This window comes from Bubalus bubalis, chromosome 14 (assembly GCF_019923935.1).
Source record: "Bubalus bubalis isolate 160015118507 breed Murrah chromosome 14, NDDB_SH_1, whole genome shotgun sequence".
Classification (NCBI taxonomy): Eukaryota; Metazoa; Chordata; class Mammalia; order Artiodactyla; family Bovidae; genus Bubalus; species Bubalus bubalis.
In genome coordinates, this window is record NC_059170.1 from 5529075 (window position 1) to 5554842 (window position 25768).

Consider the following 25768-nt stretch of genomic DNA (forward strand, 5'->3'; position numbering starts at 1 on the left):
CAGTGCAGGAGACCTGGATCTGATCTGTGGATCAGGAGGATCCCCTGGAAAAGGGAATGACTACCCACTCCAGTATTCTTGCCCGGAGAATTCCACGGACACAGGAGCCTGGTGGGCTACAGTCCATGGGATTGCAGAGTTGGAGACAAATGAGCAACTAATAGATGGGGAAACAGTGGAAACAGTGACACTTGATTTTTCTGGGCTCCAAAATCACTGCAGATGGTGACTGCAGCCATGAAATTAAAAGATGCTTACTCCTTGGAAGCAAAGTTATGACCAACCTAGACAGCATGTTAAAAAGCAGAGACATTACTTTGCCAACAAAGGTCCGTCTAGTCAAGGCAATGGTTTTTCCAGTAGTCATGTATGGATGTGACAGCTGGACTGTGAAGAAAGCTGAGTGCCGAAGAATTGATGCTTTTGGATTGTGGTGTTGGAGAAGACTCTTGAGAGTCCCTTGGACTGCAAGGAGATCCAACCATTCCATTCTGAAGGAGATCAGTCCTGGGTGTTCATTGGAAGGACTGATGTTGAAGCTGAAACTCCAATACTTTGGCCACCTGATGCAAAGAGCTGACTCATTTGAAAAGACCCTGATGCTGGGAAAGATTGAGAGCAGGAGGAGAAGGGGACGACAGAGGATGAGATGGCTGGGTGGTATCACCGACTCAATGGACATGGGTCTGGGTGGACTCCAGCAGTTGGTGATGGACAGGGAGGCCTGGCGTGCTACGGTTCATGGGGTCGCAAAGAGTCAGATAAGACTGAGCGACTGAACTGAATTGAGTGCCTAATACTTTGACTTTGCAGAAAGTCCAAGGCTCCAGGAAGTCATATCTGACAGCAAAATGTGGAAGCTCCCTTGGGACTGAGGCCACTGCCCCCTGGGAAATAAGGAGACAGGCTCAGTGCAGAAAGGGTCAGGCTGGCCCCATGAGTCTGGTGTACTAGGCCAGGGGTTGGAAACCCTAATTCAGGGGCCAGACAATAAAAACAAAGATAACAACAGTAAGTGGGTGTGTGGCACGTGTAGGAAGAAGGCACAGGCCCATCTGCAAAGGGATGACAGCAGCTGTGTGGACGGGGCCGAGTGCCGACCAGTCTTCGTCTCCTTCTGGTTTTTGAGGGATGCCAGAAAGCTGCTTCTTAGGAAACCTTCCAGCGTTTTCCCTCTGGCTGCACCGTACAGCCTGTGGATCTAGGTTTCCACCATGTATTGAAACCCACACCCCTGCAGTGAAAACACTGGGTCCTAGCCCCTGGACCTCCAGGAATTCCCAGACATCATCCAACTTCTAATAACATCAACTAACTCAAATGTTTGAAACTTTCTAAACAGATAAACCCCATTTGGGGGCTGAATTTGGACCATATAGAAATGGGCTCTCCGGCCAAGAAAAGGGTGGACAGCCAGCCATGACCCATGCCAATCCAGTCTGGAGTCAGGGGAACTCCCAAGTTCCGGGGGCTGAAGGAGAGTCAGGGTCAGCAGTGGGTGCCAAAGCCCCAGGGTCAGCTCGCGCGCCCTCCCTAAGCCTGGATGATGTCACCCCCAGAAGACCCTCACCCACTGCAGCTGCTCAAAGATACTGAAGGGGAAGACGGTGCCAGCCGTCTGTCCTGGAAATAAAAGACCTGGGAACTTAAAACATGACCTGGAATGAAGAATCCCGACGTGTTCACTTCTTTCAGAAGGCAGCATTTACGGAAGTGGACCGAAGTGCAGCCAATGATCAGCCTCACAGGAGGGAGGGAGAGAGGGAGGGAGGTGGGAGGAAATCCGTTTCTAGTCTCAAACCCATGGCTTCGAATGTAATTGAGGACTAAAGGGATTCAAGCCCAAAAGGCAGGAGTTGAAAGAGTACCGTGTGTAATTTCTGCTGCACTGACGTTTACTGTGGGTAAAACACACTGCGCTTCCTGAAGGCCAAGGCCGAGTCAAGCCCCAGGCAGTTTTGCTGATGACCCAATCAGAAACATATTGCACTATAAGATCCGGACTCAGAGGTAAACAGTCAAACAAGAGACTCTCCATTCACACCGCCTGCCCACAGGCAACTTCTATTAACAGCTGGACGTGCAGACTGCCAGCTCCTTTACCATGTGCTGTCGTAAAGTTTATCTATCTCTAAAAAGTAATAAACAGGGTCATATTACAGATATGGCATGTATTCCTAGCACAGTGGTTTTTAAAAAGTCCTTCAACACTTAGCTTTGCCTGTATAACAGAATCCCAACTCATTTCCAGGTCTAAGAACCCTGTGCGGGTCGGAGCCTTTGCCCCTCTGGCCCAGACCCAGTCTTCCTGCTCTTCCTGGAGCGAGTCCAGCTCCCCCCACCCCACCCCCACCACCTGGGACCCTCAGCATCTGCTGCCGACCCGCCTTCCCTGGCGCCTCCTGCGGCCTCCCTGGCGGCCAGCTCCCTCTCGCCACATGGGTCTCAGCCCCACGGCACCACTTCGAGGACAGCTTCCTGACCCCCCGCCTTGGGATGCTCCTGCCCCCCTGCTGCTCTATTACGTCACTCTGATTTCTCTTTTTCACATCACTTCTTTTTTAAAAAGTTACTGATCTACGGCTGCACTGGGTCTCTGTTCCTTCGCGGGGACGACTCCTCGCTGCGTGCACAGGCTCCAGGTGCTCTGGCTTCAGCAGCTGCAGCTCGCGGACCCTAGAGCATCCGGGCTTCAGCAGTTGTGGAACTTGGGCTCAGCAGTTTGCAGCTCACGGGTTCTAGAGCTCGGGTTCAGTAACTGTGGCACATGGGCTTAGCTGCTCTGAGGCACGCGGAATCTTCCTGGACCAGGGACTGAACCCATGTCCCGAGTTAGCAGGCAGATTCTTACCTACTGCGCCACCAGGGAAGTCCGGGGGACACTTGTATTATCATGTCCACCTCAAGTCTGCTGTCTGAGATCACGCAGCTAATGAAAGGTGGGGTAGGATTCCACCAGGTCTGTCTGGCGCCCTTAATCGCCGTGTTCTGAACACACAGATTTACACAGGGAGAGTGTGCTGCTTGGTGGTCCTGGTGACCTCGGCGACGGAAGAGCAGAGCACAAAGAGAAAGGGGGGCAGCACTGAAGTCACCCTTCCCGTTGCTGCTTTTACAGTAACAGGCCGATCCCCTCTTCTCTGAAAACCCTGCGTGACAAACATCCCACCCACAGAGTGTGGACAGAGTCAGCCTGTTACTCAGAGGTGAACGAGCATGTTCTTGGCTTGCATGGGCTCTCTTTGGCCCCATTAGCGTACAGAGCAGAAGTTTCTAAGGAAATGAAACCCCTACAAACAGAAAACACTGCCTCTCTGAAGAAAGGACAAGAAAAACATCCCTTCATTTTAATCACAAATTTCCAAAGGATGCATGAAATGTATGTTTGCCAACAGGTACTCAGTGTTCCTCTCAAGGAGGGTGGGACACGATTTAGAAAAACCCATGTAACACAGGGAGTCACTAGAGCCAAGTGACTCACAGGTAGTATTCATGTAAGAGCCGAAAGATAAGAGAGTGGGACGGCAGAGACCGGGATGGAATTACCCAAGAGAACTGGCTTGGGGTTCAAAACAAACGAGACCCTGAGGCTCACAAGTTTCTCCAGCGAAAACGGCCAGAGTCCTCTCTCTCTTTCCTCCTTGGCAAGACCTTCTCACAGAGAACCCATGCGTGACACCAGACAGTGACCCGAAGCAAAGAGGACTCTGTTCAACAGCAGAGGAGGAACAGAAAAAAATTTCAAGAAACCAATAGAAATGTACCAAATTTGATAAAAGCCATAAACTTTACATAAACTATAAACCCATTTAGTTCAAGAAATCCCAAGAGGAACACGAGGCAAACTATGTCGAGGCGCACCAAAATCAAACTGCCACATACCGGTATCAGCACGGCCAGCTTTTAAAATTAAACTAAAGTGTTGGTGAGGACGTGAAGCAGCCGAAACTTTCCCATACACTCTGGTGGGAATGCAAAATGGCCCAGTCCTCTGTAAAACGCCTGGCAGTCTCTGATAAAGTAGAGGATACACCTACCGTAAAGCCAGGCAGCTTTACTTCTATGTGTTTATCCAAGATTAACAGACATATACACATTAACAGTCAAAATCTGGAAAACCCCAAATGTCCTTCGGATGGTGAATGGAAAAAACAGCTCAGTAAGAATGTATAAACTATGAATACAGCAAAAATGTGGTGTCTCTCAAGAAGATTATGATAGCTGAAAAAGATAAGTCACAAAAGACTACATACTACATGATTCCCTTCATATGACATTTATATTCTGGAAAAGGCAAAACCACAGTGAAAGAGTGCAGATCAGTGGGTGACAGCGCCTGGTGACTGCCCCTGGAAGTCAGACCCCATGCTTCAAGTGAAGGCCTTGCAGAGGGCTTGCTTTGAGAAAGAGGCAACCTTGGAAGAGGTATTTTGATCTCTGCTACAAGATGGCAGTAAAGAGAAAAAGGTGACCACGGGAACACTGAGTCCCTGCACCCAGCCGGGTCTAAATCCAGATTCTCCCTAGAGATCCAGGAAGCCCTGTTCATTGCTCGAGCTCTTCTGAGCTGTGTCGTGTGACCGAGAGTGACCCAAGCGACAGAAGCTCTTTAACCAGGCAGGACAAAGTGCCCCAGCATTTCAACACTCTCCATTACTTACCTGACAGCGAGATCCCTTCTGCGAGCCCATATGGAAGGTAGGCAAAGATGATCATCATGCCAAACTCCAAGGAAGGTGTTTTCCTCAAGTCAATGTGCTTTAGCACGTAAATGACAACTGTCAAGGAAAAAGAACCCAAGGACCCTTATGGGTGATCTAGAGAAGTCACAAAACCATGGCCTTCCAAATAGAAAGGGTAAACACTGGATACAAAGATGTGGGAACACCCAAGGTAACGAGTGAAAAATCTGTCATTACAGACTTTTTCCTCTGTAGGGAGGACTCTTGTTTTAAGGAAGGGAATCTGACAAAATACTGAAAGATGTAAATTCCTGACACAAGCCAACGGGGAACATTAAAGTCACCCAAGTCAATTCATTTGGAAATGCTGACTTGGAGGGCCTGGGAGCAGCGGGGGCAGAGCTGGGCCAGCAGACAGCCTGAGCACAGCCCACTCTCCCAGGTCGCCTCCAGCACCGCGTCCCCCTTCCACGCCTCCTGCTCCATCAAACGAGGTCACTATGGGGTCTCCAGAACCGTGGGCATCAGTGCGCTACTGCAGGACCTTCTCTCCTGTCCCTGGACCTTTATAAACCCATGCTCCTGTGAAAGGAGAGTCTCCTACGTGCTCTACTGTCATTCGCAGGCCTGTGCTGGCACCCGTCTACTCGGCTTCATTAAGGTAGAGGCTCTCCCCCTCCTCCACCCTTCTAAAGAAAGAGATAAATGCAGAGGAAAACACTGAACTGGAAAAAGTCTTCTTTTCCATTCTGTTTATTGGTACAATATGAGAAGCTGTCAGCCGACTCAACAGCACCTTGAGACTTCTGGACGTAGGAACTGAAGGGAAAATTTAACAGGACAGCAGACACACGTGCCTGTCTGAGGCAGAAGCAGCTCTTCTGGCCGTCTGTGAGACAGACTGCTCGTGGAGGAAGGCCAGGTGGCCATCTCCCTGGCTCAGGCACACACACAGAAATGGTCTGGTGCCTGTTCCTGTCTTAAACACGGCATTTTCTACAGCAATAAAGGTGTCAGCGGCCTTAACAAGTTTCTTTGTTTCTCTGGCTGGAAGAGCTTGTGGGTCGTTAAGCCACAAAATCAGTGCGAATAACTTCGATGGAGCTCATTTTGAAAGCCTCTTTCCTGATTCATCCAGATAAATACTTTCAGTGGGGTAGAGATTTGCTCAATTTGACATTTTCAAAGGAAATTAATTTCCAGTTTTCTTAATGTGAAAAGTGAGACAGCGGAAAATGAAATTCATCTGAATGCGGTTTTCATACTCTGGGAACTGAGAAGACCCCAAAATCAGACCTGATATTCAACCGTGTACATGTTTTTTAAGCTTTGAAAAGTGACATGCTACATTTCACATGTTAAATTTTAAAATCCTTGAGTTTAAAGTGCTCTTCAAACCAAAACTAAGCATAAAAATCCTCCTTAAATATGACTTTAGACTACAATTGGTCCCCTTAAGGAACTGGAGAAAATGATGAGAGATGGATGTAATTAGGAATAATCTTCCTGGCCATGCATGTTCATCATATTAAAAGGATATCAATGCAGATATTAAGCCAGTGAGGGTGCCGAGTGCCGCGGAGCCAAAGAACATTTTGAGGAAGTAGCCAAGGGCTTGTAAAAACGTCTGCCACCCACTGACATCTGACATATTTTTTCTTGTTAAACCTTCAGCTGTGCTAGGAAATAAAAGAAAAAACACAAAGAAGTTAAAATGTTATAGACAAAGTTATCAGAAATTAACTTAGGACTCAAAACTTTACTTCTTGCTTATTAATCTCTCATTCATTTATTCAATCATTCAACCTGGTAGCCAAACATTTATTTGTTCACCTACTTTGTTCCAGGCACCGTGTTAGTTTCTAGGGGTTTGGAGATGAGAGCAGGTCCCTACCCTAAGGGAGTGCTGTAGTCTAATAAAGGAGAAAAACAGATGGAGGCACTTTCCTAGTGGACCAGTGGCTAAGACTCCAAGCTCCCAATGCAGGGAACCTGGGTTTGATCCCTGGTCAGGGAACTAGATTCAACTAAGAGTTCTCACACCACAAGAAAGATCCCATGAATACAAACTAATACTCAGCACGGCCCAAAATAAGAAGCAACAGACACACACACACACAGATGGGAACTAGGGCCATCTCAGTGTCAACTACAAACGGGCGCTTGCCAAGGGCATTTGCCATATGCCTCTGTGCAGACTGAACCCTGCGCTGCTGGCCTTCAACACACATCCCCTGCATGGACTTCACGGTGGAGAATGCACTTTGTGCTCCAGGGAAACTGGTGGAACAGGTCTTCAGATAGTTATTTACAGGAACTGACTGCATGATCCCAATCCTTGCATCTCCTTGTATCTAGAGCACTAAATCCCTTCATGATGACATCAGCTCCTCGTGAGTAGCAGAAAGCCTTTTGTCAAGTAAGTGCTTGACTATGCTGAGTGCTCCCTTCACCAAAATCATAGAAGCTGACCTTCCCCCCATGCCTCTCTTTTTTTTCCCTCCACTACCTCTTCGGAGCAGTTTCTTGGAGCTGGCTTAGGTGCCGTCTCCCGAGCTGCAGTCCTCATTTTGCTCCAAATAAAACTGAACTTGCAACTCTCAGGCTGTGCATCATTTTCAGTCAACATCAGGAAAGAGCTGAGGAAACACGTGGAGGCATCTAACTCAGACAGGTGGGGCTGTAGAAGCAGGCTCTTTATGACACAAGGGCTGGGTTTCGACTTAGGCTAAGAAGAGTTAGCCAGGTGAAGAAATGAGGGAAGGCACTCAGGGCAGAGTGGCATGAGCCTCCAGGTTAGCAGCACACAGGTGCTGTGCTGTGCCTAGTCGTTCAGCTGTGTCCGACTCTGCAACCCCCAAGGACTGTAGCCCATCAGGCTCCTCTGTCAATGGGATTCTCCAGGCAAGAATACTGGAGTGGGTTGCCATTCCCTCCTCCAGGGGAATCTTACCGACCCAGGAATCAAACCCAGGTCTCTTGCACTGCAGGAGGATTCATCACCGTCTGAGCCACCAGGGAAGCCCAGCAGCACGTTGCAATCACACAGATGACTGTGGATAGAACACAGGAACAGGGCGTGGGGGGAGAGGTCCATGGGGAGGATAATGTTAAGAGGTGAGGCCAGAGCAGCAGACAGGGCGAGACTGTGAAAGGCTGTTGATGAACCCAGCTAAGGAGCCGGTCTTTTATCCGGAAGGCCCGGAGGAGTCACGGGGAGTGTTTTCAGGATGGAGTGGGGGTGGGGGAGCGGGACTCCTGTGAGATACAAACCTGAAACTGAGGCTGCGGCATGAAGCCAGGCAGAAGGGAGCCGCCTCAAGAAGACATGTCTGTGGGTAAGGCCCAGAGTGGGGACTGGAGGGTGTTAGGAGGAAGAACGGAAAGGGCTTTCCTCTCGCTGTTAGACGGCAAGGAAAAATGTCAACAGCCATTAAATGCAGTTGCTGGTGTCATCCCCAAAGGTAAAACCATTTTACCATTAAAATATTTATTCTCCTTAAGTATCTTCCTTCTGCTGATTACACCTTCTCTCAAATCCATCCACTTCTCTCCCTCCCTCTGCTATCCTCCTCCAGTCCAGGGCTTCTGCCTCTCTGATCTTTGCATATAAACACCCTGCTCTTTCTAGAAGAATCCAACACTCAGGGGCCTGAATGATCCCTTGAAAATGCATATCTGATCAGGTTACTGTGTGTGTTAGTCATCCAGTCGTGTCCCACTCTTTGCAACCCCAAGGACTGTAGCCCATTAGGCTCCTCTCTGTCCATGGGATTCCAGGCAAGAACACTGGAGTGATTGCCATTCTCTTCTCCAGGGGATCTTCCTGACTCAGGGATCGAACCTGGTCTCCTGCATTGCAGGGGGATTCTTTCCTGCTGAGCCACCTGGGAAGCCCTGATCAGGTTATTAGCCCAATCAAAACCCATCCTCAGTTTACTGCTGTGTTTAAGAGGAAACCCAGTCTGACCCTGATCCTCCCCACCACATCGCTCACCCCATCTCCTCCTATTCAGGTCGGGCCCCACCGCCACCGGCACCTTCCTGCAGGTCACCTGCCTTTCTTCCTGGGCTCCAGCCAACTCCAGTTTGTTCTCAGAACCCAGGGCCAGTGACCCTCCCTCAGGGACATCTGCCTTCACACAGGCCGGCCCATTTACAGGCTCTCCTGGTGCCTAACTTGACCTGCACAGCACGCGGAACTAGCGAATCATCCCATGAGGACCACGCCTGTGCCCACCTTACTCACTGCCGTATGTCCAGGGCCTAGGGCAGAACCCAGCACACAGAAGGTACTCAACAAACTTTTGCTGAATCAGTAAACAAAACAAAGACTTGTCTAGAGTAACATCTGGCCTCATTAATCAGTGTTTCATGAACTGGTTTCGTTTTAAGAGTTTTTTTTTTTTTTTTAATTTCTTTATTTTTGGCCGTGTGAGCAGGGACTCCTCTCCAGTTGTGGTGTGCGGGCTTCTCCCTGTGAGGGCTTCTCTTGTTGTAGAGCCTGGGCTCTAGAGTGGGCGGGCTTCAGTAGTTGTGGTGTGTGGGCTTGAGTTGCCCTGCAGCATGGGAGATCTTCCCGGACCAGGGATCGAACCCATGTCCTCTGCATTGGCAGGCGGATTCTTGACCCCTGGACCACCAGGGAAGTCCCGAGTTGGTATAATTTTTTGGTGTGGGGAGGGTTCTTTTTTTTGTTGGCTGTGCTGGGTCTTCGTTGCTGTGGGGCTCTTCTCTAGCTGCACCGAGCTGGGGCGGCCCTCCAGCCGTGGGGCAGGGGCTTCTCAGTGCGGAACACAGGCTCTGGGGCCTCAGGATGCAGTAGTTGTGGTTCCTGGGCCCCAGAGCACGGGCCCAGCAGCGGTGGCGCAGGGCCCACACCGTGCATGAACCTGCGTCTCCTGCAGCCGCGGCACCTTCCTCATCACTGAGCCACCGGGAAGCCCCAAACCGGTACACCTTTAAAACAGGATCATCTCAGGAATTCCCTGGAGGCCTAGTGACCAGGACTCCGGACTCTCACTGCTGAGGGCCGGGACTCGACCCCTGATCAGGGAACTAAAATCCCACAAGCTGTGTGGTACAGCCAATTAAAAAAAAAAAGGGGCAGGATAATCTCTGATAAAAGGATGGCTTGGTCAGATAACCCCAGCCTTTTGTGGAGATTCACAGCACAATATAACACAGTAAAGGTTTTAAAAAGTCCTGCAAAAAAAGAAAACTAACTTTTCTCACATAAATGTTTTCCAAACTCACTCCAATTGCCCCCATTCCTGTTCTTTCCCAGCAGACCATGGGTTAACATCCCACCCAGGGGAACGCTGGGAACCAACAGGGTTCTTACTGGGGAAGTGCTTTTGAAGGCGAAGGGCACCTCTAGCCTCAAACGGACCGACCCACAGATGACCTGAGTAGCGTCCCGCCCTCACCCCATTTCATGACCACAGCTAGGGTGCCAGCTGGCGTCACTGCTTTCTTTTCATGCAAGGGAGGCTGAGGTCCAAAGACAGTGGCTAATGGGTGAGGTCACAACAATGGTTAACAGCAGACCCCAGGCCAAGGCCAGTGATTTCTGAACTCAGGACAAATGAAGGGAGAATTCAGACCTTTTCTGGCCTGGAGATTTTGTGCATTTTATTTTTCTTCAGGCCATGTTTCTCACACCTTAAAAAATAAAAAGTAATACTGATTAAGGATCCATTTCATGAGCTTTAGCTGCAGCTGGAGAGAACAAAAGGTTTCTACGGCAATTATTTTAAGAACAGACTGTCACAGTAACAAATCAAAGCTAAAAATAATTTAATTAAGCTTAATGAAGAAAACAGAAGACACGTAGCTTTTCTGGCATTTATGAAAGTGAAAACATTAAAAAAAGGGGGTAGTTCATTAACATCTTCAGCTACAAAGATAAATGCATCATCATCAGATCACTTTGAAAACAGTCATTTATGAAGTATACACTTAAAAACAAGATGTGATTCTTCCTTGAAACCAAGGAAAGCTGACAACACCTCCCTCCTACACGGCGAACACAAGGCAGACCTGCCACGCCCCCCTCCCCTACCTCCCTCTTCTCCCTGAAAATGCCAGCGGGCTCACAGGATAACCGGCCGAGTCAGAGGCTGACTTAGGTCAGTGACTCCCACCCCAGCCTGTGTACCAGCATCAGAGGCGGTGAAGGCTGGAAAATGCACGTGGCCCATGGATCCAATTTTGGTAACTGTCATCAGAGGTGATCCTGGCCTTCAAAAGCACTTTTCAGAAAGAATGTGTGGCTAGGTACGGTGACTCCATCCTTTCTCATTTAAAAAAAGAAAGTATCTTCTAAGCTTTGGCCTTTTTTTGTGGCAAAGAGACCTGGAAAAGCTCAAAACTAAGATTCTACCTCGAGAGATTTAGGAAAAAAATAAATCAGAGATAAATCACTTGAGTTTAGCTCCTAATCTATAAAAATAACTCCTGACATCACCTCGCAAAATTCTTTTTAAGATTATTTATTCATGGCTGCATCGGGTCTTAGCTGTGGCACACGGGCTCTTTGCTGCAGTGCGTGTGCTCCTTACTATGTGGGATCTTAGTTCTCTGACCAGGGATCGAACCCATGTGTCCTGCACTGGAAGGCGGATCCTTAACTACCAGACCACCAGGGAAGTCCCTCGGCAAAACTCTTTATCACAAATGTTCAAATGCACAGCCAGGACACAAGATAAAAGTAAAGACCAGAAAGCTAAGAGGTTTTCATAGCAGATCTTAAAAAAAAAAGTATTATTGCCATTAGATTATTTTTTAAAGCTCTTAAAGCATGATATATGATGATCTCCTAATAAAGCTATAAAAAGTTTTAAGAGAAATGTAAAAAAGCCAACAATAGGGAACTGGTCAAAGAGCACGGTAAATCCACAGAAGGAACATTCTACAACTGATAAAATGATGTTATAGAAGACTATTTTATCAACTCTGCTCAATGGAAACGTTACAATATATTCCCATCTATATAAAATACATGTATACATCTGCCAAACCATTAACTGTAATTATCTCTTGGGAGTTACAACGCATGTATTGCTTTCTTTTTTCTTCTTCCTTTTAGAGTTTTCTAAATTTTATATGCAGAATATATGTATTATTTTAGAATATATACATATATCTTTGTTTTAAGGTCTGGTGAGCCCCTCTTTCAATTAAACAACATTTGGTAAGTTCTTTCCGCAAAAGGAGGACAAAAAGGGACAAGCAAGAAACAGCAGCTGGGGGACAGGAGGAGGAGATGAGAGGACCTCACACTGACGGCAGACGCCGTCACTGCCTCACATGACGGCAGACGCTTCTGTTTTTAAAAATATTTATTTATGGCTGCATTGGGTCTTAGCTTCTCTCTAGCTGTGGTGTGTGGGCACATAGGCTTTGTTACCCTGTGGCATGTGGGATCTTAGTTCCCCAATCAGGAATCAAACCCGAATCCCCTGCATTGGAAGGCAGACTCTTTTAACCACTGGACCACCAGGGAAGTCCCTAATGGCAGATGCTTTTCATGTAAGTGTATTTATCTAGTCAATTCCCAAATCGAATCCTACGCTGAGGCGTGATCACCCTCACTCTACTATTGAGACACCAGTGGCTCCAAGAGGTGAAGGAGGTGACCCAGGGCCAACCAGCTATGAGTGGCCAGCACTGGAACTTGAACCCAGGTCAGTCTGACTCCAAGATCTGGGCTCTTTCCACTACAAAAATATTCTTTTATTCCAACACAAGAATTGTGAATGTAGTCTATATTGAGTGGTTATGCTTTGCAAGGAATCCCACAACAAAGAAAGTCCAAAATCAGAGAAAGGAGAAGCTACTCTCTAACAGAACACAGAGCGGCCCCTTGAACGCTCTTCGCTCGTCTCTGACGCCCGCACAGGGCTCCCTTCTCCAGCCACTCTGACTGACTGTGCCTTCTCTGTTTTCTGGCAGGACCGTCGGGCCCTCCTGGCAGGACCTGTTAACAAACACCACAGCTGCAGAGTGCAAGGGCAAGGAAACAGCCCTGCATCCAAGAAATGCATCTGAGATGAACTCAGACTCACTTCCTTTGCCCAAGGACTAAAAAAAAAAAAAATATTTATTATTATTTATTTGGCTGTGCTGGGTCTTAGGTGTGGCATCCAGAATCTTTAGTTACTGCATATGGGATCTAGTTCCCTTGACCAGGGACTGAACCCAGGCCTTCTGCCTTGGAAGCAAGGCGTCTTAGCCACTGGACCCCGAGGCAAGACTTCCCTGTGGGAAGACTAACCCACAGTGACTTCCTGACATTTCATGACACACCTTTAATTTCTCAGCTACTGTCAACATGGGCAGTAATACCAACGAACAACTGAAAAGGCCCGCAGTTTCCAAAGCAGCCTGCACACTAGAGCAGCTTAAGGCAGGATGTCCATCAGTATCATTACCTTATCTTACAGCGGCGAAAAGGAGGGTGCCCTGCACCGGCTCACAAGTGGGAGAACAGGGCCTCTGCTGACTGCTTTCGTCTGGAATAATTCTGTCCAAATACTGATCCCTCAACTGGCTGCTCAGCTGTCCTCCGGGGACTCACCCCAGACCTACTGGATCAGGAGCTCTGAGGGTGCCGCCTGGCAATGTGACATTTAATAAGCACCCCGTGATGTTGATGACAAGCCGGGCTTAGTTTAAAAGCACTGCTAAGGACTTCCCTGGCAGTCCAGCGGTTCAGACTCTGTGCTTTCAATGCAGAAAGCATGGGTTCAATCCCTGGTCGGGGAGCTAAGATCCCCTATGCTGTGCAGCCCGGCCTAAATAAATAAATAAAAGCACTGCTAGGAGGTAGGTCCTCCAGGGCGGATTCTCCTCTAATCACCCTGGGCCTTGACAGTATTCCTGAGGCACACCAAGGTTTGTCGGGACAGAAGGACGGAGAAGCAGCAAACCGATCACCCCCAGGACAAGCAGCCGTACGTGCAGTTGCACGTGGATATCTGCCCTCTGATACGAGGCCCTTTAGTTCCGCCGCTTGAAGAAAGCACACTTACTTGGTCAGGACAATGGAGACTGCGTCATTGAGAATGCTCTCTCCGAACACCAGCATGTTGAGCACTGGGTCCACATGCAGGGCGTTGAAAATAGCAATAGTGGCCACTGGATCAACAGCAGAAATCAGGGAGCCAAATGCAAAACTGTCAAGAAGAGAAAAGGAAGGGGCAACTCTGTAATGCTTAACCCCTGGTCCAGAGAGTAAAACAAAGTCAAAGACTATTTAGTGTAACATAACAGGACACCCTGTAGCTGAAGGAACTACAGAAGATGGTGTCTTGTTTTCCACTTAAAATACGTGCTGACTGACACTGTGGGTGGAGCAGTGAAAGGCCCATTCTACAAGGAGCTGTGAGGAACGGCCTGGTTTTCCGCCGCAAGTACCTAGACTTCATCTTGAGCAGTGACGGAGGGAAGGCTTCTGCTTAAATACATGATGGACATCCCAGCCTTCTTGGTCAGGGCAGCTGGAGCCGTGAACCCAAAGGGCCCACGTGCTCCTGGGTCTGATCTGTGCTTTGCCCCTTGTCACCAGGCCACCGGAGTACCGTCTGTGACCGTCGCCAGCCTCCACTCAGATTTGCAACATCTAAGAAGTGCCGAAAGTCAACAGCACCTCCAGCGTGCTCCAGGGGCCGGGTGGCTTGGGTGGCAGACATCAAAACCAGGGCTGCCTCTCACCAGGCCCGAGTGCTCACCTCAGCACCCGTGAAGGTCTAATTCCTCCAACACACATGCATTAATCGCCTAGTATGTTTCAAGCACTGAGGCTAATAACAGCAAATATGTATGTGGTACTTACCACGTCCCAGGCACTGTTCTAAGCGCTTTACAGATAGTAACTCAATAATCCACACAGCAACCGTATGAAACCGGCTTGCATCTCATACTGCCCCGCTTACACAGGAGAAAACGGAGGGACAGTGAGGCTAAGGAACCTGACCAGCAGGATCCAAACACAGGCCAGATGACTCGCAGTGGGGGACCTTCGCCACTGCGCTGGACACAGTGATGACCAGAGGCCAAGACCAGCTCAGGAAACGGCCAGTGCTACACAGGTGGTCAGGCTGATGAGAGAGGAACATGGCAGGATGGTGTGGGTGGGGACCACTTAGATTGGGTGGTCAGGAAAGGTCTCTCTGAAGAGATGAGGATTATTGAAACAAGGGCCTACATGACAAGAAGCAGGTGGCCAAGCCAAGGCACTGGGGGCAGTGACCAGAGTAAGCCCCCTTGGAGGTGGAGCAACCTTGGAGGTGGAGCAAGCTTGGAGATGGAACCCCCCTGGAGGCAATGCAAGCTTGGCTGCCTGAGAGGCAAAACAGTGAGCCTGGCAGCAGTGTAGTGAACCAGAGTGGCTGGAGATGTGGAGGCTGGGAGGGAGGCAAGGCCAGGTCACCCCTGGGGGATGCCTAAGGAATTGGGACGATTATTCTCTCACCCATTTGTCTTTTTCCCCTGAGAGTTCTTGCAAGCCTTCGATTCCCTCAGAAGGCTACACCTGGCACTGTTTTCCTGCCACTGTCACGGGACAGTCTCAGGTAGAGACGTAAGCCAGAGCCCATCCACCCGCTTCCCATCCTCCCTTCTAGGAGGGAAGAGGGGCTACTTGGCCTGGGGACCAGGGTGTGCTGTCCCCTGGATGTCCCCAGCAGCTTCCGTGATCATCCAGCTCTGAGCTCAGGGAGAGGAGTGCCGGAGGAGGGGACTCCTGGCTGCCTGGCCAGGTACAGAGCTCTTCATAAATCAATAACCTGGCCTTCTGGTTTCCATGACTGTGCCCTGGGACACTGAGCTGCAGCTCAGACTGCAGCTCGCAGACTTGCCCTGTCCCCACAGACGGTCATGCACTTTGCGAGCTGTGACCTTACCTCTCGCCCCGCCGGGAGCGCCCAAGCGGTGAGTGTCATGTTTTAGTCACGGGTGTTCTCAGGGTCTGTGCTGCTGTTTGGGGAAGGCGGCAGGCAGGAGGGAGGGAGAGGGGATTCCACCAACCCGGGAGGCTGTGACCTGCTGGTGGCTGGCCTTAAGGCCCTCGCTCTGAAACCCGCAGAGATTCTCTCTCTTCTTTTAGTCCCACTCTCCTCACCCATAGCACATAAAAGGGGCCTTGAAGGAAGATGAGTGTCTAAAAAATACATCTTGGGGACTTCCTTGGTGGTCCAGTGGTTAGAACTCCTCGATTTCACTGCAGAGGCCTGAGTTCAATCCCTGGTTGGGGAACTAAGATCCTGAAAGCAGTGAGTTGCAGCCAAAAATTTAAAAAAGGAAAGTACGTCCCGAAGCAGGGTGGGGACCTGGGAGCCGTGGCGGGTCGTGCGTCCGGCACTGACTTCGTGAGGCTCGGCTGGCCCCTCCTCCCGCCCCTCAGGGAGCACCCACAGCCCCAGATCCAGTGACCTTCAGTTTTCCTTTGTGGAGCCTGGCCCCCCTGACTCTCCAGCTGCGGAGTTGCATGGGGTGCAAGGAGTAGGCAGGGGACCCAAGCCTGGTCAGAGGACCGTCACCAGGCATGTTATCAGGTCACCGGGCATCAGGCTGGCCCTTCTGGCAGGGGTGGCTGACGTGAGGGGCACCGTGAGCCCCGAGCCACTGGTGCTGCCAAGCGGGGTGAGCACGCCCACGGTGAGGCTGACCAGGGAAGGGCTAAGACCGTGAGAGGAGGGGTTCCAGACACCAGGTCCCCAGAGGCTCTTGTGCAGGAAGCCGTGACTCTGGGGACACTTCAGTTCTACGAGTCAACAAACTCCTTTTCTTCTTTTGCTAAAATGAGTTTGTGCCGGGTTTCAGCTGCACTGAAGAGTACTGACTGCTGCTCTCCTAACAGTCCCCGTGGCACCCTGACCTGGAAATCAAGAGCGGGGATGAGAAGACGGACTGATGGATGGAGAGATGGCAAGACCCGTGTTGAGCAAATCTAGCTTAACAGTGACTGTGGAATCCAGGGGGTCGTGCACGCGCAGCACCTCCCCTTCCCGTGTGTCTGACATTCCCTTAAGAAGTCAGGGGAGACGCACTCAGCACGAACATAGCACATGTGGGTTTGGCTGTGAATCTAAACTAGGGCACAGTGTTTCTGACAGAGAACATGGAAAGGCTGAACTATGAACTGTCTGGATCATGGAGGGCCCTGACTCTAAGCGGTCACTGGATCTTGCCCTCAGCTTCTCCATATCACACCTTACGACCCAGTCTTTCAAAGGCCAGGAGCCGGAAGTTTAACTGAAGAATGTGTTTTCTTGAGTCCGTCATCCCCGATGACAGCAAGGTCCACAAAACAGAAAGAAAATGGACTGGGTGGTGAAATAATACAGGCTGTATCTACGAGGGAACTAGCTTTCTGGTAGAAACACCCATAACGTAAAATCTTCTGTTCAACAAAGTTATTTTCATGTTTTCTGCAGTGCAGAGGTCCATGCTTGACCTGCATGGTGTTTTAAACAGGATTAAGTGGTCAACATTTAAAACTGGAAAAATTCCCTATTAAAATCTAGAAACTTGGCCTCTTTTGAACTAAACAATTAGGTATCTGGTCATTCCAGGCCCACGTTTCTACATAGTAATTACTAGATGCACCTAAGAGGTGGCGGTCCCCTTCAGAGCGAGTGGGCTCCCTGGCTCACCACCATCAGCAGCTCTAGACACACACCTGGCCAGCTTCCTTCTGTGAAGGGTTCCGCCAGGCCCTGCAGCTGTGTGGTTTACAACCACTGGCTAATTTCCCCCAGAGGACACCCCCTCCCACCCCCACAATCTGTGCGGCAGTCACTTTCTAACAGGAAAGGAAGTGTCTGCCCACAGAGAAACTCCACCTGGGTCTTACTCTGCTTGTCTAAGGGCCAATTCTTTTATTCCTCTCTTCCTGAACATCCCATCCATCGATTCCATTCAATTTCACAAGGATTTATCAAGCATTTTTTGCATCTCTAACCAGCTGTCCCTAAACAGGCTGAAGGAAGGAATGCTGTGACATCTGCCTTTACAGCCACTGGGTTTTGAGCATTTCTTTTCAGTTGCAAAATACCTTCAAAATATAGACTGTCAGTTCTGCTCTGCTTCCTGCTCCCTGTGAAACAAGAATGCGTCTTTCCCTACTTGTTTATATATCGAGACTATCTTACAACAAAAGCTTTGAAATCTATGTCCTTGGAGAGAAAACAAGATTGGACTTGATGTTATCAAAGGCACATTTCTCAAGACAAGGGCTCCAAGGTGCTGCTGTAAAGGCTGTAAATTCTCGCCGATCCAGTGAAAGGGACCCCAGGGCTGAGCACTGGGTCTGACTTCTGAGCGCCCCAGCCGGGCCAGAGGACAGAACCCAGTATTATTGGCAGAGAAACACAGAGATGGGCTGCAGACTCACTGGCTGTCTCAGTGAGGGGAAACCAGGTCACACTCTGTGTGTGCACTTCTTTAGCACTAGATCTGGTACCTTCCAAGAGACAGCTGCCTAGGCTGCCTCCTGCTAAGCTGATTATGGAAATTCCTGGATTGGGCTCCTAGACAGTAGCTCTGAGTGTCCGACAGAGTAGCTTCAGCCTGGGGAGGGTGCCCACAACAGAGGCTCCGGCCCTTTCTGCTTCCACTGCCCCCTCCCCGCTCCCTTAGTGGGAATCCCAGAGTAAAGGCTGACACCTCACCCCTGACTCCATCCCCAACCTATCAAGGAGACAAGTTTCCATTATGGCCACTGAAAAGCTTTAGAAATGAGCTGCAGGTGATCTTTAATAATAAAAGGACAAATGTGCAGCCTGCAGTGTGTGTGTGTGAGGGGGGCAATTAACGAACCAAGAGTTATTCCCTAGAAAGCTGAAACTAAATCATTCCTGTCAGCGACTGGAGATCTTCAAAATTCTTCAAGATAGTTTGATTCATTTTGGATACACATCAATTCAGAATAGATTCTACAGCAGAAATCATCAGCCAAACCAAGAGACACAATAGAGAAGTCAGGAAATCAATACAGAGAAAACTTTCCCCAGTAAAAAAGTATAGCCACACGGGTGTTACAGGATGAAAGGTTTACCTGTCTGTCATGTTGAGTTTAGAGATTACATCAGCCTGTAAAATAAAACACACAAACACACAGACACACACAAAAAAACCCCTGGAGAACAGCCAAGAAGATTGAAATGCCCATTAGTGTTTTATTACAGACTTTATGGACATTAATCTTCAGTCCCCAGACCACTTGCAAAATACAGAAAACTCCTAAGTTTTAGTTTAGGCATGCATCTGATCATCATACGTCAAAAGAATGACAGAGAATGCTACATTCGTCAAGCCAAATTAACTAGTTTTCTTCTCTAAAGTTTATTCCCCTCTGATGCTGGAAGCTGAGCAATGAAGAAGGCTGCATGACAGACAGATTTATTCTGGTGCCATCGAGGCAGCGGTAAAGGTGAAAATCAGACGGAGCCATCAAAAGAAGCAAACGCATCTGACACGCATAAAGGAACCTGCCAGTCAGCCCAAGGCCTGTGCCTCAGACTGCACTCGCAGGACTGGGGCCGACACACGGTCTACGACTGACCGTGCTGGAAAAGAACGGGGACGTGCGACAGACGTGCATGAGGCAAAGTCACAGATATGCCTTCCTAGGCAGGTCAGAGTTAATTCAAATTAATTTGAACTCAAAATACAAAGCACTCAATTGATGACACTGGGAACTGCTTTAGGAATGGTGGAGAATCCAGGGAAAATAATTCTACAGGACAGTTTGGAATGGAGTGAACACATTCACAACCATTTTTGATTTTTAAAATGCAAATTTTTATTAAAGAAACAGAAATTTAACTTTGCTTCAGTCTGATAACATAATCAATATTGTTATAATCTGAAGACCTTGATGGTATATATTCTGTTTTATTTTTAGGTATTCCAACTTAAGACAATATTGGTTTGCAAATATAATCAAATACTTTGGGGGATTATGGAAAAGATTCACTCAATTCCAGACAGCAAAGCTTCTCGAGGACGCTGAGAAACAACTTGAGCATGCCTTTACTGTGCCTGTTCGACTCTGAATTTCTTGGCAGGAGAGCATTTACCTCGACTGGAAACCCAGGCCCCATCAGGTGTCCCTACCCCACTTCCCTGCACGAGCTCTAAGAATGTAAGGTTTTCAAGGTTTTTCAAAGATATTTTCCTTACCTGACCCAGAAAGTAAATTCCTCCACCTACTACAAAAGCGGAAATTGCTGTACCAAAAACAGCAAATAGGGTGATGGAACCAATATTTTGAAAGAAATTACCCTGTGTGAAAGAGCAGAGATGAGAGAAATGATTAGAAGGCTGGTCTGGTCAGTGAAGTCATGGCCCCACAACTGGCCCTCCTTATATGCTTGAATCTCTGTAAAGGGCTCCGTCACCCCGCGGGGTGGGCAAGCTGGAAACCTGGGCGCACTCCCTCACCCTCACCTGCAGCGCAGAGCCAGTCCCGCAGCCTCTGCCTTCCCCACGTCACTCACGTCTCTCTGCTTGTCTCCACTGCCCCTGCCAGAGGCCAGCATCTCTCCCATGGACCACTGCACAGCTTAAGTTAATAATAAGTCTCAACCATCCCTGGCCTTGCCCTCTGCTCTTCAAGGGCTTCCAGAATGATCTTTGCAAAAGATAAATCTGACAGTGCTGCCTTCATTCTGACCCCTGTTTCCACTGAAAACACACATAAAACGCAACCAAAGCCTGGATGGTTCGATTCCTTCAAAGTCTCCAACCTGCCCTGTGTTCTCTGGGTTCCCAGTCACACTGGTAGCTTTTTTTCCCTACTTTTTTTATCTGGCTGTGCCAGGGCTTAGCTGCCGCACACGGGATCTTTGATCTCCGTCGTGGCACGCAGGATCTTTAGTTGCAGCATGTGGGATCTAGTTCTCTGACAAGGGACGGAACCTGGGCCCCCTGCACTGGGAGCTTGGGAGCTGAGCCCCCGGGCCACCAGGGAAGTCTCCTCTCTGGGAGTTTTTTGTTTTTCAAACACATCGTCATACTCTCTGGGCTTGGACCACTCTTCCTTCCCCTCTGCTTAGTGAACTTTCATCATCCAAAGACTTCAGGACATATTTTACTTTCCCTGAGGGAAGCCTTCTCTGATCCCTCCGCCAAGTCAGATGGCAGCCTATGTTCTTGACGCACAACGCCTCTTCTCTTGGTAGCGCTTGACGAGGCTGAAATGTGACATTTACTTATGTCATGACCTGACTGCTACCTGTCCTTCCCACTAGGCTGCGGGCTCGGGGGGCAGTGACCATGTCTGCTCTGGTACGACACAGTCACTGGCATATGCCTTTCAGACGGATGATGCCCAGTGAACAGGTACTGAAGGAATTAACTGTGTTTCGTGTCTGATCAAAGTCCACAGTCTATATAATGATAATTTTTTCAATTAATTAAGAAGAGGTACATTACTATAAAGAATATCAAGATAACAGGTTATACTATCAGAAACTCCTTTTTGCTGTCCACGTCTTTTAAGCAATTTTATTCCACTCTATTAGTGAAATAGAGTGAAATAAATATGACAAATATATTCCCATCTATACAGCATTTAAGAGAAAATATCTGAGTCCAAGCAGTAGTAACATCTTTCACATATCCATTAAAGTTAAGAAAAACAAGCTGTTTATTAGAATCCTGTGGACTCTACTTAGGGACAAGGCCAGGGAATCTTGATGGCCTTTGACTGTGGGCCTGGGCAAGGAATCCTATTTTTTTTTTAGTCAGAAATTGTCAAGCCACAGACAAAAGGAACTGATACTTTTTTTCTGGCCGCATCATGCAGCTTGTGGGATCTTAGTTCTCTGGCGGGGGACTGAGCCTGGCCCTTGGCAGTGAAAGCACCGAGTCCTAACCACCGGATACTTTAAATCTAACTTCAAAAGACTGTCCTCACTCCACATGTAGAGCCCACTAAGCCTATCTCCTTCAGGAAGTATCTTTGCTTCATTTTTTGCAATTTTGATTTGGCTGCCCACGATCTGACATTCAATTACTTTGGCATATCAATCTTTAGCATACAAAGAACTTAAAAATAACTTAAGGCAAACACAATGATTGGGTTCTTTCCTAAACAAAAGACTTTCATCTATGAGTTTTTCTTTGCAAAGAGCTGTTTTGTCTTTTTAAGAACAGATGACACTAACTCTCGGTCTGTTTGTGTGTGTTTAGTTGCTAAGTCGTGTCTAACTCTGTGACCCCATGGACCGCAGCACTCCGGCTTCCCTGTCCTTCACTATCTTCCAGAGTTTGCTCAAATTCATGGCCATTAGTCGATGATGCTATCCAACCATTTCATCCTCTGTCACCCTCTTCTCCTCTTGTCCTCAATCTTTTCCAGCATCAAGGTCTTTTCCTGGTGCTTTCCTGGTGGGTCAAATGGCAAAGAATCCACCTGCAAGGCAGGAGACCCAGGTTCAATCCCTGGGTCAGGAAGATCCTCTGGAGAAGGGAATGGGTACCCACTCCAGTATTCTTGCCTGGAGAATTCCATGGACAGAGGAACCTGGCATGCTATGGTCCATGGGGACAGAGGAGCCTGGTGGGTTACTGTCCATGCTGTTCCAAAAAGTCAGACATGACTGAGCGACTAACACTTTTGTCTGTTTACAGGGATCTAATTCTGCTATAACTTATGTAGTTGGCTAATATTAATCTGGATATTGAAAATTTACCAAAATTCAATTTACCCCACTATAAGAACTTCCCTTTGCTACATAAGGCAAATTCATCTGCTTCTTTCTGACATAATTAATGTTCTATTCCTTATATGATACTAATAATTCAAAGAACCAAACAGCTGCCTACCTAATGCATATCAGCTGATGATAACCGTATGGAAATTTTTAGTCCAAACCCAAATTTACACCAGCAAATACAGCAATATTAAAATAAAACAAAGTCAACTTTCTATTCTTTAGGGACAAGTTCAGGCAGTGGATAGAAGTCTCTAAATTCACACTTTCAACTCACATTAGTCCCTTTCATATAAACTGTCACATTTTCCACTGGAAAGTCATCTTCAAAGAAGTTTTCTCTCAAGAAACTATTTTCCTCAAATTCTGAATAAGTTTATTTCCCTCTTCTCCAAAAAAATTAAAAGATAAAAACTTTACATGTGCTAATATAATAACCAGTGTCATGTTTTTAAATCAAACAATCATTTTCGGGAGTTCCAGTTCAGTGGTCAGGACTCCATGCTCTCACTGCCGAGGGCTCAGGTTCAATCCCTGGTCGGGAAACTAAAATCCCACACACCAAGCAGCACACCAAAAAGAATATAATACGCACATCACTTTCTTCAGTACTGCTGTGAAGTATTCTCATAGTCTGCTCTCAGTTCTTTCAAGATTTGTCCACAAAATTAAAGAGTATAAGACACTGACCTTCAAATCCTTCTTGCTTGTTTTTCTAACAATTATCTGATGTCAGTTTTAAAAGATATGGGATTTTTTTAAACACTAAATTTCTTTTTCCTTTTGATTAATACACAGTAAAATGGTAACTAAAAATATCTGGACTGAATATCTTAATTTTGCTTTACTATTCAGGAAGAAAACTAAAGATTTAATTTGTATGTTTTTACCAAAACTCTCATGACAAATTTAATTTTCAAGTTTATTATGTTATTAATATTATTTAATTTGCATTTATTTTTAATTGGAGTATAATTGCTTTACAATGTTGTGTTAGTTTCTGCTGAACAAAGTGAAACAGCTATATGTATAAATATATCCCCTATTAAATTCTTATTAATAATAACATTGACTAGAGGCTCTCATTCTTTTTGATTTCCTGGACTGAAGCTCGCCAGGCTCCTCTGTCCATAGGATTTCCCAGGCAAGAATGCGGGACTGGGTTGCCATTTCCTTCGCCAAATAATAACTAGTCAGGTTATAACAGACAATACAAGCAGCATTACCAATTACTGTGGTGAGTGGTGAGTTGCTTACATTCTTTCATCTAATGTAAATCTCAAAGCAACCTAGGAAGTAGGGTTTTGGGGATCTTTTTGTTCATTATTTTAAAATTTCTACTCTACTCAAAAGGGGGCATCCCCCATGGCTCAGCAGCAAAGAATCCACCTGCAATGCAGGAGCCGCAGGAGCCACGGGTTTGATCTCTGGGTCAGGATTATCTCCTGGAGGAGATCTCCAGGATGGCAACCCACTCCAGTATTCTTGCCTGGAGAATCCCACGGACAGAGGAGCCTGGCGGGCTACAGTCCACGGGGTCCCAGTCGGATACGACTGAAGTGACTTAGCATGCAGGCACTACTCAAAAGGAACCCATAGGGGGCAGCGCATGACTAGACCTGGGTCTCTGGGTCCAAAATCCAGGCTCTTGCCCTCTCCAAGGACAGGCCAAACCTTGAGTCCTTCCAACTCTCATATTTTTTTAAAAATCACATTTACAAAATAACTGTCGTACTACTAGTATTTTAAGTTGAATCACCTTCTTATTCCAAAACTTAAATACATGAATATTTTAAAAGAACTCACAAAGAAAAGCCTATGGTACACAAAGTGAGAAGTCCTGCCCAGGCAGAAAGAGCCCCGTTCGAAGCTGGAGGACAGACACCAGAAATGTCAGAGCAAAGCAGAGAACCAGGCGGGGCCAGATGCTGCGCTGCAGGGTCAGGAGCCAAGAATGGGTGGAGCAACTGTGGGAGTCAGCGAAGGAGCTGGAAGCCTGGGGGAAGGTTGCGCTCTCCTCTGGAGAGGAGAAGCAGGGCCAGGGAGGGGCTGGGAAGGAACAGGGACGGGGGCTTAAGTCGGGTGTCTGAAGGGTGGGTGGGCCCAAGGAGGGAAAGAGGGAGAAACAGGAGCGGGAGAGAACCAGTAGGCCCGGGGCCCCCATCCTGTCATCGCAGGACGCAGTCTGACTTTTTAACATGGGTCACTCTGCCTCCAAGAGGAGTCAGTATAACGTCCACGTGCCATTAAAATTACTTTGGGAGACTTTTCTGGTGGTCTTGGAGAAGGAAATGGCAACCCACTCCAGTATTCTTGCCTGGAAAATCCCATGGATGGTGGAACCTGATAGGCTACAGTCCATGGGGTTGCAAAGAGTCGGACACGACTGAGCGACTTCACTTCACTTCTGGTGGTCCAGTGTACAGAAATCCACCTTCCAATGCAGGGGATGTGGGTTTGATCCCTGCTTGGGGAGCCAAGATCCCACATAGCTCGGGGTAACTAAGTCTTTGTGCTGTAACTACTGAGTGTCAACTAGAGAGAAGCCGGTGCACCTCCACGAAAGACCCACGTGCCACAACGACAATCCCGCGTGCAGCAACTAAGGGCTGGCGTGGCCAAATAAATACATATTTCTAAAAAAATCACCTTGGTCATCTCTAAACAAAGAACCCCTCTAAGGAAAACACTGGTAAGCCACACTGCCGGCAATCATGAAAGCAGCCCACTGACCGTGTTTGCTCCTCTTCGCAAGTCAGGCGTGATGGTCCAGATTCCACCTCATACCCCAGGCTGTTCACACAGAGCCATCGCTACTAAATTAACACCCAAGCTTTTAAGGAAACACAGGGAGTCACCCAGACCAAAAGCACTAATGCACGCCCAAATCTTACCTTGTGCAACGAATATCCTGACTCAAATATAATAGGTGGAAGCAAGAGGAGGAAAAACATATTTGGACGAAACATTTCTTCCTCCTGTAAACATAAAATGGGTATTTTCAGAGGCATGGGATTAAGAAATAAATCCATCAGTAAAGAGCCAAAGTCATTCTTCTCTTGGAACTTGGCCCAGTGGAAACATACAATGTTTAAATCACTACCTTGATGATAAAACCAAACAAAAGCAGTGACAAAACAAACAAACAAACATACAAAGACTTCAAAAGAAAACCTATATTTAAAAATGTAGAACAAATGATTTTAAATGGTGACCAGAAAAATAAACAGCAGAATGAACTGCTTCCAAATGTACAGCAGTAGGCTCTTCATTCTACTAAGTAAATTAATTTTAATATAGAAAACATTTCGATTCAAAAAGAACATTTTCAAAAATAAGTCCACAAATTGGAATTCCTCC

At 47.7% G+C, this 25768-nt stretch overlaps 1 protein-coding gene across 3 annotated transcripts in view; it reads right to left on the minus strand.

The window, feature by feature from the left end:
* SLC9A8 (solute carrier family 9 member A8) overlaps positions 1-25768 on the minus strand; it is a 74920-nt gene that overhangs the window by 19450 nt on the left and 29702 nt on the right. For all 3 annotated transcript variants that reach the window (XM_025263301.3, XM_006048329.4, XM_044927547.2), the window contains exons 5-10: positions 25303-25386; positions 19872-19973; positions 18745-18779; positions 13718-13861; positions 6223-6361; positions 4662-4767 (exon numbers count right to left, since the gene is read on the minus strand). In XM_025263301.3, the coding sequence (XP_025119086.3) occupies positions 4662-4767; positions 6223-6361; positions 13718-13861; positions 18745-18779; positions 19872-19973; positions 25303-25386 (610 nt within the window). The remainder of the gene's footprint in view (positions 1-4661; positions 4768-6222; positions 6362-13717; positions 13862-18744; positions 18780-19871; positions 19974-25302; positions 25387-25768) is intronic.